At 41.4% G+C, this 16,194-nt stretch overlaps 1 protein-coding gene across 1 annotated transcript in view; it reads right to left on the minus strand.

Moving 5' to 3' along the window:
• Nucleotides 1–3,250: 3,250 nt before the first annotated feature.
• The window catches only part of snx33 (sorting nexin 33), a 29,441-nt gene continuing 16,497 nt past the window's right edge, over nucleotides 3,251–16,194 (minus strand). The window contains exon 2 of the mRNA XM_039773655.1: nucleotides 3,251–5,235. Coding sequence (XP_039629589.1) covers nucleotides 4,982–5,235 — 254 coding nt within the window. The 3' untranslated portion in view covers nucleotides 3,251–4,981. The remainder of the gene's footprint in view (nucleotides 5,236–16,194) is intronic.

Genomic DNA, 16,194 nt, shown 5'->3' on the forward strand with positions numbered 1-16,194 from the left:
TGGACATCTAAAGTTGCCATCTGAAACATGTTGAAAAGGTCACCAGTTGCCACGGGGTGCACTTACTTTTTCACAACTCTAAATCCACCCTTCCAGCTTCACAGAATATTCAGCAGCAGCCAATGAAATACACAGGATTAGCTCAATACCAGAAAGTGTGGGCATCGCCATAAAGGCAGTTTGGTGCTCTGGAGCACTCGGGGTTGTCCTCACATCATGTCAAGATCATCAGCAATGCCCTCAGAGAAGCCATTAATGCCACTTATCCATCTGGGAAGGCCATTTCTGAACAGTCTGAAACTCACCTTTCTCTATTGAGGAGGACTGCTTCCATACAGAGAGCTTTTGACACAATTTCCAATGGAGTGGACGTCAAAGCAGATTCAGCCCAAGATCAGAGAAATCAAGAACATTAGAATTACAGCACATGACCTTCAGACCTTGGTGAACATGTTAAATGTTTGTGTTTATGACAGTAAAATTAAAATAGGTATGGCACAGTAAGTATGGTTTTCATGAAACGGTGGCAAGGTGAAAGCCCCTTCTCTTCAAAAACAATATGACAGCACAGCTTTGCCCAAATGGCATCTGAACAGCCCACAAAAAGTCTGAAACAAAATTCTTAGGACTAATGAGACCAAGGTGGAGATGGTTGGTCATCATGCATGGTGCCATGTTTAGCAAAAACCAAACCCAGCGTATCACCAGAAACACCTCATACCAACTGTCAAGCATGATGGTGGTAATGGTGGAGAGGTAAGGATTTGGGGATATTCTGCAGCCACAGCACCTTGAAAACGTGCATTCACTGAGACAACCATGAACTCCACTTGATACTCGAGACAAATGTGAGGCCGTCAGTCTCAAACTGGAACATGCAACAGGTCAAAGATCTCAAGCACACCAGCAAACCAACATCTGAATGGCTAAACAAGAAAAAACAAAATGAAGGTAATGTAAGGGCCAAGTCAAAGTTGGGGCCTCAATCTGCACTGAGATGATGTGATGGCATCTTCAAAGGGCTCTGATGAACGGATGCTCTCAAACATCAATGAACCGTTAGAAAGGAGAGTGCGAGTGATGAACTCCTACAGGAAGCCTTAATTTCAAGTTCTTTATGCCAATGGTGGCTCTACATGTTACTAAATTATAGGGTGGACCCATTGCCCCCCACATAGTTTCTGAATGTTTGCTTACTTTTTGGTAGAAAATAACAACAGATTGAAATGTCTTCTCTTGGATCTCAGAAGTTAGTGGTGGCAACACAAGTGTGATTTACACTCTGTGATCAGTGAAGTAGCTGAATTGGAGGAGGCCGCACTCTACTTTCGCCCTGACTGTATACAGTACTCTCACAGGCCACTTTATTAGGTACACCTGCTCAACTCCTTGTTAACGCACATCTCTAGTCAGCCAATCACACTCAGTTCATTTAGGCAGGTAGACCTCGTCAAGACGACCTACTGGAGATCATCAGAATGGAGAAGAAAGGTGAATGAAGTGACTTTGAACATGGCGTGGTTGTTGGTGTCAGACGGGCTGGCCCAAGTATTTCAGAAACTGCTGATCTACTGGGATTTTCATGTGCAACCATCTGTAGAATTATAGAGAAGGGTCAAAAGAAAAATGGAAAATATCCAGTGAGTGGTGGTTCTCTGGGCAAAAGTGCCATGTTGATGTCAGAGGAGAATGGCCAGACTGGTTTGAGCTGATAGAAGGGCAACAGTAACTCAAATAAGCACTTGGTACAACTAAAGTATGCAGTAGAGCATCTCTGAACACACAACACATCAAACCTTGAAGGAGATGGGCTACACCACACCGGGTGTCACTCCTGTCAGCTAAGAACAGGCAACCGTGGCTACAACTCTCACGGCTCACCAAAACTGGACAATAATAGATTAGGAAAACGTTGCCTGGTCTGAGGAGTCTCAATTTCTTTTGCAACATTCAGATGGTAAAGTCAGAATTTGGCATCAACAGCATGAAAGTAAGGACCCATCCTGCCTTGCATCAATGGTTCAGGCTGGTGGTGGTGTAATGGTGTGAGGGATGCTATCTTGGCACACTTTAAGCCCCTTAGTACCAACTGAGTAGCATTTAAATTCCACAGGCCACCTGAGTATTGTTGCTGAGCATGTCCATCCATTTTTGACAGCAATGTCCCCATCTTCTGATGGCTACTTCCAGCAGGACAACATGCCAAGTAACAAAGCTCAAACTGGTTTCTTAAACATGACAAGGAGTGCACTGGACTCTAATGGCCTCCACAGTCAGCAGATCTCAATCCAATAGAGCACCTTTGGGATGTGGTGAAACGGGAGACTTACATCATGGATGTACTGCGTGATACTATGTCAATATGGACCAAAATCCCTGAGGAATGTTTCCAGCACCTCATAGAATCGATCAGGTCAAGACTTGACTTGAGCTGAAGGCAAAGGGGGATCCAACCGGGTACTAGTAGGGGCGGGTGAGTGTATATCTTTACAGCTGCACTGTGTTTCATGATGGAGGTCACAGAAGCAAGAATAAGCGAACAGAAGCAAAGCATCTCTGACCACGAGACTGGTGGGAATGAAGGCTGAGCAGTCCACGTGCCAAGGTGCACAAGAAGAGCCAAGAAGAAGGATTACACAAACAAAAAGTCCCCCATTATTGCCTTCTTTTATTGGAAATCACCTTTGTGAGGCACACAAGAAGGTAAAAAAAAAAAAAAAAAGCGTAAACATGAGCCCGAGAGCGGATCCTGCCAGCGTTGTACAGATGAGTGCTTTAAAGTCGGCTGTAATGTGACGATGTCTGCTTTACTGGACTTACAGTGATGATCACACCTGCAGCCACAGCCTCCCCGTGACCAAACACGTTAAAGCTGCAGGACAGACGCCAAGGGTTCTCTGCGTAGCACTGGTACAAGATACTTGTAGTGTTCTTCGAAAAGGAGACAACACACAATAATTTGGTCATTCTAGGACACTGCGCCAAATTATAGCTAAAAATAAATGAACATAAATTACACCAACAAGAAATCAAAGACTTGAGGACCGTCTAGTGTGGCGCCTTCCTGATGATTCCAGGAGAGCACACAGCTCTCCTTCAGCAAAGGCACTTGTAGTAGGGATATGGGGGGTGTGCAGCGCCCACACCAGACCAGACCAGGAATGTCATCTCTGAAGGCACACGCCGCTCAAACGTTCCCAACCTCCCACCCGTGACATCAGAGAGCATTCAGACCCTTCACTTCTTCACATTTTTTTTTAAAAAACCTTGCAGCCGTACATTAAAATCATTTAGCAACATGCAATACCCCAAAATAAAGCGAGAACAGGGTTTTGGAAATTTTTTGCAAATATATGAAAACAAACTGAGCAATCACGTCAACACAAGTAATCAGACCCCTATACTTGAAATCTGGCTCAGGTGCGCCCCCATTCTATTCATCATCCTCGAGGTGTTTGGAAAGCCCCTGTGATCAATTCAGCTGTTTGGACACAATTAGGAAAGGCACAGAACGGTCTACAGAGGGTCCCACCAAAATGCCAGCAGAGCTTAGAGATGGGACAGTGTCGAGGCATAGATGTGGGGAAGGCTACAAAACAATGGCTGCAGTACTGAAGTTTCCCCAAGAGTACAGTGGCCACCACAATTCTAAAATGGAAGATGTTTGGAACAGCCACAACTCCTTCTAGAATTGGTCAAACCGAGCAGTCAGGGGTGAACAGCCATTAACTACACCAAGAACTTGATGGCTACTCAGGATGAGCGGGTTTGGAAATGGGATAAGCCTGCTGAAGGACAACAATCACTGCAGCACTTCCACAGATATGAGATGTTGGCAGAGTGACCAGACACATGGAAGCCCACTTTCAATTCTGCAAAAAGATACCTAAGTGACTCTCATGCTGTGACAATCGAGATTCTCTGGTCTGATGAAACCAAGAGTGAACTGTCTGGCTTCGGTTCTGAGAAACCATCCACCGCTCATCACCTGTGCAATGCCACTCCAGACGTGAGCCTCATGCTTTGGGGTTGTGTTTCAGCAGCAGGGACTGGAAGGCTAGACAGGGCTGAGGGGAAACTGAATGGAGCAAAGTACAGAGATGTCTGAAATGAAAACCTCCTCCAGCGTGCTCTGGACCTCAGACTGGGCTGAAGTTTCACCTTCCAACAGGGCACTGACCTAAAACACGCAAGAAAACAAAAAACACAGGAGTGGCTTAGGGTCAACTCTGGAAATGTTCTTGAATGGCCCAGCCTGAACCTAAGTGAACATCTCTGGAAGAGACCTGAACACAGCTGTACACCGATGGTCTCCATCCAGCCTGACTCAGCTTGAGAGGATTTGCAGAGAAGAATGACAGAAAATCTCCCACGTGAAGCTTGTTGCTGGAATCATGGCCAAAGGGGCTGAAGACTTAAATCAAACGGGACATTTTAGTTTCCCACTACATCTGATGCTTTTGCTTTGTCATTCTGGGGTGTTGAGAGTTGCTTGAATTGGGGAAACAAACTGAAATGATGTTAGCACAAGGCCGCAACTTAAGACGTGTACAAAGGGAACGGGGCCTGAATTCTTTCTGAAGGCTCCATATTTGTCCAATTCTGTAGCCATCTAATTAGTAAACCGTTAGCAGTTCAAAATGGAAGTAGTATTAAAAGAGGCACAGAATTTCAAGATGAATACATGTCACAAATTTTCCCAGAGCTCTATATATATATATATATATATATATATATATATATATATATATATATATATATATATATATATATATATATATAATACACACAAGCGCAGCTCATGTCAAGCTTTACACTTATGGCCGTCTCAGCTGCAACATATGTATTTTATTAGCGAGGGTGGAAAGAATGGGTAAGGCTAACTGGAAGGAACTTTCATTAGCTAGACAGTCTAGTTGAAGCCCCAAATGTAGTTCAAAGTGTACATTTTCTAGAAGGAACTGTGACGCACATCAGGAGATCAGATACTGTCATAGAGGTGCAGGGTGCGCTCCAGCTGCTGCCCCACTCGCTGGTAGAAAACAATCTGCTGCTTCAGGTAGGACTGCATCATTTCCTTAAAGTCAATGGCCCGCTGCTTGTGAAAGTGGTTCATTTCAGCCTGTAGTGCAAAGCCCACCACCCGGCACCGCTTACGGATGCCATCTGCTTCCTCCTGGTCCATCTTCCCCTCATCACTCATCCGTTGGCTCTCCTTCACCTTGGCAAATGCACCTGGAGTCATGGGAAAAAGAAAGAAGTCTTCATGTTAGGCTCTGTAAAGGTTTATGAAACTGAGTCCACCTCTTTGCACGTGTCAAGGAGGTGGAAACCTTAGTATTACACGCCAGCTCATGAAGGACCCTACCTTCAGGTTTATACATTTTATTATCGGAGTGTAAACACAGTCCATGCGTCCATCTTGGTGCCATATACCTGATGAAGTACACCTTTCAGTTGCCGCTACAGTAAAGTAAAACCTAATCTTCAAATATGGGAATGTCCACCTAGGACAGATCCTTTTGTTGACAACATGAGATGTTTCACAATTCAGCCTATTTAGTTAGCCAGCTGTTAAGTTACCCCAATATCTTTTAAGGTTGTCGGGATTCCATTTCAACAACATGACATGGAACTTTTCTCCATATGTAGTGAAATAGAAGTAACCTCTTTCTTTTTATTTACTTTTGACCAAAATCTGTCCGTATACCAATCAATGTATGTCCCCTCATCTTCACATATCGTCAACAATAATAGGAAGGTTACAAAAAGACCACGTCACAGTACCGAAGGTAGAGGTCAGGACTCCCAGGCAGGGAGGGTTGTTACACAAACTCTCTTGGCAGACTAAGGCAGACATGGAGGACTCCTTATGTAGATCCAGTGCTACTACTTGATTGAGAGACGCCTGGACACACTGGATGGGTGATCTCTCATAGCTGGCTTGATAACAATTGGCCAGCCTCTCCGAAAACTTGGAATATGTTGCAAGTGAAAAGGAAATCCGATGTGCAAAAGAAAATGAAGGGATTATGAGGGGAATTATTACGGTGGGTCCCAGCCATTGCTGTAAATCGAGGTCTTTACCAAAACCCAGGGAAACTTGTTAAAGTAAAATTCAAACAAAACTCAGAAAGTTCATCTTCTGACAGAGAAGTGTAAGACGCACGTGGTGCACAGTTGACCTTCAAAACTTGACTAGATATTATTAAAATTGGATGTTAGAAAAAAAGATATATAAAAATAAAATTAGATGTTATACAAATTAGATGAATAAAATTGTCAAGCATTGTTGGTCTGAATGGTCTACGCACATCATATCCAACAGCCCAGGATGTATAGTACAGAAACATGAATAGGCGGACGGACGGATGGATAGATAGATAAAAACACTGAAAATTGTAAGACGACAACATTTAATCAGCAGCTGCTGGACAACTGTAGTAAAATTCCTCGACTAACTTCAGTGACATTCTTATTTCCTTAGTATGACAATCAATAGAGGACACCAGAGTTAGCTTTACAAATGTCATTTTTAACTGTAATCAACACATTAACAGGACAAGGGGGGCAATTTGCTGCGGCTCCTTTTTTCTATGCTGTGAATGCACTCTCAGCGAGGCCTCCCTGCTTGCTCTGATAGTTTTGAAAGCCCATAAGGCACAAGGCGTTTCAGTGTGGACATACTTTCTGTGGGGCGGTACGATGGCATAGTGGTAGCACTGCTGCCTTGCAATAAGGAGACCAAGGGTTTGTGTGCCGGGTCCTGCCTGTGTGGAGTCTTGCATGTTCTGCGTGTGTCTGCGTGGGATTCCTCCAACAGTCTGGATACATGCAGGTTAGGTGAACTGGTGATCCTAAATTGGCCATAGTGTGTGGATGGTGTTGGGGCTGGTGTGTGTGTGCCCTGCGATGGACTGGCACCATGTCCAGGGTTTGTTCCTGCCTTCCACCCTATGCTAGCTGGGATAGGCTCTAGCAGGCCTCAACGCCCCTGTTCAGGACTAAGCAAGTTAAAATATGACATACTTTTGTAAAACAATTTGAAAATACAAGTGTGAACGGAGATCTTTTTTGTTTATAATCATGATCGTTAAAAACGAACACATTCACAATGTATAGAATGTGGTCCATGGGTTGGAGGCGGTGGCAGGAGACAGAGCTGGAGGAGGCAGAGTTAAAGATTTGAGTTGGGTGTGACGAGGATGGACAGGATTAGAAATGAGTACACGGCAGGGTCAGCTCAGGTTGGATGGTTTGGAGACAAAGTCAGAGATGCAAGATTGCGTTGGTTTGGACATGTGTGGAGGAGAGATGTTGAGTATATTAGGAGAAGGATGTTAAAGATAGAGCTGACAGGTAAGAGAAAAAGAGGAAGGCCTAAGAGAAGGTTTAGGGATGTGGTGAGAGATGACATGACATGCAGGTGTTGTGTGTAACAGAACATGACGCAGAGGACAGGAAGAGATGGGAACAGAAGATCCGCTGTGGTGACCCCTAATGGGAGCAGCCAAAAGAAGATGGTCTTCAACAGCGTGGGTTCCACTTTAGGCAGTAGGCAGACAATGTGGTGTAATAGCTAAGCTATTAGACATTTCACAAGAGAAAGGTTGCCAGTTCACATCCTGCGTCCAACTCACTGTACGTCAATGAGCATGTCTTTTAACTGTAAACTCTGTATACATGTAAAGAGTGGTGTTGAACGTTCAGTCTTATAAGTCATTTCACAGAGCATCAGCCAAAAATATCGTAATTGCCATCCCACAAATCTTTGTCCCCAGAAATGAAAATAAAAAATAATGTAAAGACAACAAAATACTCAAAGAAAAGCAGCACATGAACATTACATAAAACCTAAGCTCAGTAAAGCATGTTTCTGTCTGCAGCCGTGGGATGACTAAAGCGTGTGTTGACAGAGGCACACAGCAACAAATGTGCTCTCATTCGAGAAATGGCTGCCTTTACAATGAGTGCAACACTGTGCACATCTTTTTAATTGTTATTATTAGTATAACGTTCTTATTGGTAAAAATCACAATTGGCTTCTACATCATAACTGAAATTCTATGTGCATTGTATCTGTAATTCAAGGACGCTTAAACATCATTATTTAAATGATGTGTGTACTGTGCACTCTGAGCAGATGAAAGGCACTATATAAATGTATTCTCATCATCTTAATTATTATTAGGGGTAATGAAGAGTTTTATTGTATGGGGAGAGTTGCCCTTCCTTAAATACTTAAACATAATGGACTGCATTTGTCCTTGCTTGCCATTTTGACCACATGGACACCACAGGGTTGGGGCAATTCAGGAATTGAATTGAAAATGCACAGTAAATTCCCATTTAATTCTTTGAATTTAAACTGGAAATGCATTCATGAATGCCTTAGGAAACAGGATAGGAACTGAATTGGAATCACCTCCAAAAAACAACAAACAACATGAAGTTCCATTTTGAAGAGAAGACTGCTTAACATAATAAAAATTCTAAATAAAAGTGTTATGGCTCAAAAAAAAAAGAAAATACAAACTAATTAAATGCATTTAATCACAATGTATGTCTTTCGGTTATACAGTATATTACACAATGTTTTTCATGTTATACAATTCTCAGCTCATGTCATTTTCAAACCCACTTAATCTAGATGAGTGTCGTGAACTTTGGCCTGGAGACTATCACAGCCAGCAGAGGGCACCGGTTCATCACAGGGCAAACACACACTACAGCCAATGTAATGTCACCAATTCACCTCACCTACATGTCTTTGGGCAGAGGGAGGAAACCCACACAGATATGGGGAGAACATGCAAACTCCACGCAGGGAGGACCCGGGATGCAAATCCTGCTGCTCTCCTTACTGTGAGGCAACAGCAATGCCACTGCACCACCGTGCCAATTTTCATTTGTTTATTATGAAAAAGTGATTTTACTTTAATTCTGCACAATTATCCTCCAAAACAGTTCTGTTTTTTTGAAATATAATAAAATTCCAGCACAATTTTAGTACAAGTCTACTGGCCACCAGGCCCATATCCATTGTTCATGATTGAATTTGGCAGCCTTTTGTCGGATTTAGGTGATCATGTAGTATTGATGGGGGATTTTAATATACACGATGATACACACTTAAACTGACACTTTCGGAAAATGTTTTCCTCATCTGTTAAACTGAGCAGGGTTTTGACAGATTGCCAATGGTCCATTGTCATAACCACACATTGTCTCTAATTATTACTTACAGAGTCGAGATTCAAAATTTAAATATTGCTCCGCTGAATTTTTTTTAATTAGTACTTGGTTAGTTTTATTTGTTTTTGACTTTACCAATACAATCACAGATTAAAACAAGGTCAGTGTAATATCTATATTGTAACGCTCTATCAAAATTTTAAAACATTTTTGAGAAACTTAGGCCTAAAATTGTTACTGTGAAAAAGGCCATGGATATGATAGCTCCTCTTAAACCAAAAGGTGATTAAACCACATAGAAACTCATCCTGGCTTAATGGCAATACTTGAAATCTTAAATTAGAATAGAATGTCGAAACCTGGTGTGTAAACAGAGAGCAACAGAGCAGCACCTCTTCTGAACTGCATGAACAAAGCTTTCTTTAAAGCCTGCCCGGACTACTATTCTGGTCTAATAGTTGACAACAGAAATAAACCTCACATATGTTCAGAACAGTGGCTAATCTAACAAATGAGAATTCTCAACAGCAGTGCAAACTATTTGGTATTTGGTACACTGCATTAATCCCCGAGGGGAAATTGTCTTTTCTCATGTCCTTAAAGTAAGAACAGGCATTAGCAGTGCAGACTTAAAAAAAACTTCTTTAATGATAAAACTTACAGTACGAGATTCCAGGTTTCAGCGTCACATCCCAAACTAAATACTATATAGGTAATTCCTGTCACGACTTGCACACACCACTATCATAACTTGAATTTCTAAAATGAAACTATTACTGTACGTGTTCTGGCAGCACCCATCATTAGCATTATCAACAGTTCATTACTGAGTGGCAGAGCTGCTAATGCACTAAAACTGACGGTTATCAGACCATTACTTAAAAAGCTGGAGCTAGTCTGTCATACATTTAATAATTCCAGAGCCATTTCAAATTTAACCTTTCTAAAACACTTGAACAGGTAGTTGCCAGTCAACGTCAATGTCACTTCCCACTTCACAATTAAAAATATGGTGCCCCGCAGGGCTCAGTATGCAAACCTTTATGGCTCTCACTTCACGTGCTTCCGTTGAGAATTATCATTAGGAAACATAACAGTAATTTTCACTTGTATGCAGACAACAACTAACTTTACATATTTTGTTGACCAAACAACACTTTCCTGATGCTGTCCTTAATTGACAGTATCAGTAAAAAGTGAGAATATTTTTTTACTCCTAACTCATTGGATTACTGAATCAGCATGCAATTTAGGCATTACCTTTGCCACTAGCATGTCTTTTAAAACACACATTACAAAACTGTCGAAAAATACATTTTTTCCATCCTAAAAATGTTTGAAAATTAGGACGTTTTCTAAATGCCCAGGATAGAGAGAAACAAATTTTGTGCATGTACTTCTTGTAGGATTGACTACTGCAGCGAGTCATTCACTGGCTGTTCACACCATTCTTTATGCAGCAGCTTTCAATTTACTCAAAATGCCAATGCAAAAATCATTACAGGAACTAGAAAGTACGATCACATAACTCCAGTTCTCAAGTCATTATACTGTCTCTCAATTAAGGTTAGTGCCAATTTGAAAATACTCTTAACAACATGTAAAACTATAAAATACCTTTAAAATGCCAACCAATTTTCTCTTTCTTTGAAAAAGTGAAGTGATGCTTTACTGTTTGAATCAACTGTCACATGCATACTTTTTATTGGCTAACTAAATAGATTCATGTGAATCCGGTACATTGTGGTGTCTGGTATATCCATAGCAGTAGAGTGTTGTACCGTGTTAGCCATAGATTGATACAGGAGAAAGTAGGCTGAAATGACACCTTTTATTGGCTAACTAAATAGATATTTAGTTCCTCCTGTATCAATCTATGGTTAATAAGGTACAACACTCTACTGCTACATACATACCTTGAAAGATTTCTACTTGGTGTCTCGTTTCAATGGCTACCCCATTCACTCCTTGTTTCTCACCTTTCAATATTCTCATTTTGTTTAGTTTACTTTGTACATCAACTGTTCATCATACATCAAATACCACACAAAAGTGTATTTTTATATATCACACGTCATTTCTGATATGTGATAAGGAAAAAAAAAAACATGGGATTGCACAAAATTTAATTGAATTCATTTCAACATCCTGAAATTCCAAATCATTTTTCATTATGATTCCCATATTTTTTTTTTTTTTTAATTACAATTTAATGGAGCTGACGAGTTCGTTCATGAATAGACCCGCAGCCCTACTTGCATACATTCTTACTTGTGTTAAGGAAGCCTTTATATTTGCTTCATTAGGAAATACTGGGGTGGGGTGGAAGTGGGGCACAGTGGTGTAGCATGGGTGTCAGCCGCCCGGGGCGGGAGAAAATTTCGCCGCCCCCTTATTTAGGTTTTTCAATTTAAAAGACTAAAATATACAGTAATTCTTTGCCGCCCCCACTACGCTACGCCACTGGTGGGGCAAATTCTGTAGCACACTTCACGCTTTCCATAATGGATTAGCTACCAAAGAACATTATCTTCTTTATAAGTCCATCTTGAGGTCAGGAAACTCACATTTTCTCTAAGGCTTCACTTACAATGTCTGGCAAAATGTCGTGACGAGACAAGCGATTTGTCAGCACTCTCATTTTCCTTCCCCCTTGTAGATCACGCTGATGATATCCATCACTCTAAGAAGATTACTCCTGAATGTGCTCCTGCTTCTCCAGCCGCACGCTGTCATACTAAGCTCTCTGCTCAAGAAGTTAAGAGTCAGTCTTTAACCATGTAACAGACTTAAAGGCATACATAATTAAGAAAAAATTAACAAAATAATTTGTTTTTTTGGTTGTTTTCGAAATGAAGAAATAGTTCCAGGAAATGTGTGAGGTGTTTGCAGGCTGTTGGTCACATTTCTCTCACAACCCTAATAAAATTGCATTGACGCAGCGAGCAACCTTCTCATAGAATGCAGTAATACAGAAAGGGCTTGAATTTCAGAGCAGGCCATATTTTATTCACAAACCCTGCAGAGTTTAATTTAATAAGCAGGAAGGGGAAGGGGAGTGAAAACCTACAACTATTTCAAGGAGAAAAATGTAAATAAATAATTATTGCCAATTATGTCTCATTTTAGCGGAGTTTGAGAAGTAAAAAATACATAATACACTTATTTGATGTGACCAGGGAGCAATGTTTAAGTGGAAGCTGTTTTAACTTTAAGCATTTTGTAGTTCACAGGTTAAATGAAGGAAGTAGAAATAATGCAAAATAGATCCCTGGCTAACTGAGAACAAACACCAGGCATGGCGATAATAAGGAGAGTCTTTGCATTCATTCTCTAACTGCACTCGATCCACAGCTGTGGCAAGTCTAGAACTGTGATGACATAAGTGGCCCATAATAAAATTTACAAGGCAAAGCTTCAAATGTTTTTGTACTGGTCATGGAGTTCATCAGCTCAGCATGCTGCTTGGAAACTGAAGCGAAACAAAGTTCCCTCTAGGCACACACATACCTGCATGCTTTCTCAAACACACCAAATCCAATGTAAGGTCATGGGAGACAGAGACCAGTTCTGCAGATTATGCAAGTTCATCTCTCATGGGGCTAATTTAAAATGCCAATTGACACAACGAGAACTCTGAAATGTGTGGGTACCCATTTAGGCACACAAAATGTGCAGATGCCACAAGGACAATGACTGGTGTGATGGACAGCCATGCCCCTGCTGCATATGTTCCGGGGGAGCCACCATGGACAGCTCAATACATCCCCTGGGACGCTTGGTGGCAGCCTCCCTGGCCGATGTTCGTTTCCCAGTCTCCCGTGTGGCTCCATGGGACATGGAGTCCTCCACAGCCTGGTTGGGAGATTGGATGGCCACTAGGGGGTGCTGCCGAGACTCAACAACCCATCCGGAGGTGCAATTGGGACCAGGTGGTCAAGCACCTGGAACACTTCCAGGTGGGCGATAAAACGGGCCAGCCTCCACCACTAAGAGGCCAGAATCAGGAGGAAGAGGATGAGGTTGCCTGAGAGGAGTGGTGGTGCAAGGTGAAGAGTTGTTGCTTTTGTGTGTTAGTGCTTTTGAGATTGTGTTGGGCCTGTGGGACACGGGGAAGACGTGCCGCCCCACACCTGAAGAAAAATAAATAGACTGTTGATTTTACACGTGCCTCTGTGTCAGTCTGTGCCGGGTCGGGCGCTATATAGTGCCCTTATCACACTGGGCATGGGATTCTAAACAAGGATACAGGATCCGTCAAGCAGTGGTACAGCCCCTGGTCCATTCTTAATGATAAGGTAACATTTAGTGAGTACGTGGTGGCTTACTCTTTGAGACCTGCAGTCAATGAGGCTGTACAAACTGCCTAATTTACTGCTGAAAATGAAGTAGCATGTTGGGCTTTTGAAGCCAAGAGTCTATCAGTACATCAACGAAAAGGTGATAAAAGCAACCAAAGTGAAAAGGGCATAGGGGGCAACTGGGAGGACACTAAAGAAGGACTAATGACACAAATGAAGGGTAGTTACTGCCGTTACACTGCTGAGTCCCTAGACATGAGCAATTTCCAAAATCTAATTATCTTTGTGAGATATGCTGAAGCTAAAGCAAAAGACTCTTCTAAAAACAATTTTGAAATAGGTGATGTATAAAGGCAGTGCATTTACATACACAACAATAACCGGATTATTCACAGGAAACCTGCTTTCTAAAATGCCACGTAAACTCTTATTCCGAGAACAGAAATCGCGTTATTGGCCTCTGAGAAGCCAGACCATCAGAGATAGATTTCTCCAGGAATAACCGGATTATGAGTACGTAGCCATGTAAACCCATAGCCTGGTTATAGTTAAGGATTTTGTAGTCTGCACAAGTCCATTGAACTATGCCAGCTTGCGCACGTACTTGCTTTGCACACACTTTCAGCAGCCGCAGGTAGAAGCGTCCACAAAATACATTTCCAGAGGCAAATGTTCAAGCAATGCCATTATTCCTTCTCCTGGCTGAAGTAACCTGACTCTGTATTTTACAAATTGCTAAATTTAAAGTTGGCTACCTGAACATACAGTGCTAAACTCAGCAGCACAATCTCAAGAATAGCAGGGTCACACGTTAAAAGTGACATGCATTATTAGACCATTAGACCATCTAGACAAGAACAGGCCATTCAGCCCAACAAAGCTCGCCAGTCCTATCCACTTATTTCCTCCAAGAAAACATCAAGTCGAGTTTTGATAGTCCCTAACGTCTTACTGTCTACCACACTACTTGGTAGCTTATTCCAAGTGTCTATCGTTTTTTGTGAAAAGAAAAACCTCTTAATGTTTGTGCGAAATTTACCCTTAAGTCGTCTACAATTGAACAGTTCAAAACAAGATTAAAAACTCACTTCTTTTCACTTGCATTCAGTGACCTTCAGTAATACTGATGGTTTCCTCTTTGTGATCATATAACATTATTTCTATTTATTATCTATCTTATTTTATGTTCATATATTTTATTACTATTTATGTTTTATTGTTTTTCTTTTATTCTATTATTGTAAAGCACTTTGGCCGCAGCATTACTAGGTTGTTTTAAATGTGTTATATAAATAAATTGACATTGACATTAACTGTATCCCCGTGTTCTTGATGAACTCTTTTTAAATTAACAGTCTCGATCCACTGTACTAATTCCCTTCATAATTTTAAACACTTCACTCATGTCACCTCTTAATCTCCTTTTGCTTAAACTGTAAAGGCTCACCTCTTTTAATCTTTCTTCATAATTCAACCCCTGTAGACCTGGAATCAGCCTAGTCGCTCTTCTCTGGACCTTTTCTAGTGCTGTTATGTCCTTTTTGTAGCCTGGAGACCAAAACTGCACACAGTACTCAAGATGAGGCCTCACCAGTGCATTATAAAGGTTGAGCAGAACCTCCTTGGACTTGGACTTCACACATCATGCTATATAACCTGACATTCTGTTAGCCTTCTTAATGGCTTCTGAACACTGTTGGGAAGTTGATAGCTTGGAGTCCACTATGACTCCTAAATCCTTCTCATAAGGTGTACTCTCAATTTTCCGACCGCCCATCGCGTATTCAAACCTAACATTTTTACTTTCTATGTGTAATACTTTACATTTACCAACATTAAATTTCATCTGCCCAAGCCTGTATGCTATCCAAGTCCTTCTGTAATGATATAACGGATTCCAAATTATCTGCTAATCCACTATCTTGGTATCATCTGCAAACTTAACCAGCTTATTACTTATATTTCTATCTAAATCATTTATATATATTAAAAATAGCAGCGGCCCCAGCACTGACCCCTGAGGAACACAACTCTTACCATCAGCCAGTTCTGATGAGGTTCCTCGCACCATCACCCTCTGCTTCCTGTGTCTGAGCCAATTCTACACACATCTAAAAACATCACCCTGAACTCCCACTTCTTTTAATTTGATGCCCAGCCTCTCGTGTGGCACCTTATCACATATACTCAGATTACTTTTTAAAGTAACTTATCTTGTCAAAGTAAAAAATATCCAGCAGCACTGGGTGTAAGGCAAGAAGCAGACATACCAGATCGGTCCTTTGCAGGTCTCAATCACACAGCCAAGTACAAAGAGTCTGCTGCGTACAAACCAAGAACAGAAACCAATAAAAAGTGTCAATTTGTCTAAATACATTTACAGTATAAAACACAACAAGATTATCACGGGCTGCAATCTACATCTGGTTTCTGCCACAATCGGGTTACTCACCTTAATTTGCCTGTGTGTGTGCATGTAAACACACCGATGGAGAACAAGTGTTATTACTTGACTAATAACTGATAAATGTACAAATACAAACATAAATCAACAAGCAACATGACATTCCTAAAAAGGCGACTTTGTGTCAAAAGTTATTTGAAAATTCATTTCAAAACAGATCTTTTAATGAGACCACCCTGAATAATCTCGGTGCTTACCAGATTGTACGACGCTGCATTCTGATATTGAGAATAT

Source organism: Polypterus senegalus, chromosome 12, assembly GCF_016835505.1.
Source record: "Polypterus senegalus isolate Bchr_013 chromosome 12, ASM1683550v1, whole genome shotgun sequence".
In the NCBI taxonomy this organism is placed as follows: Eukaryota; Metazoa; Chordata; class Cladistia; order Polypteriformes; family Polypteridae; genus Polypterus; species Polypterus senegalus.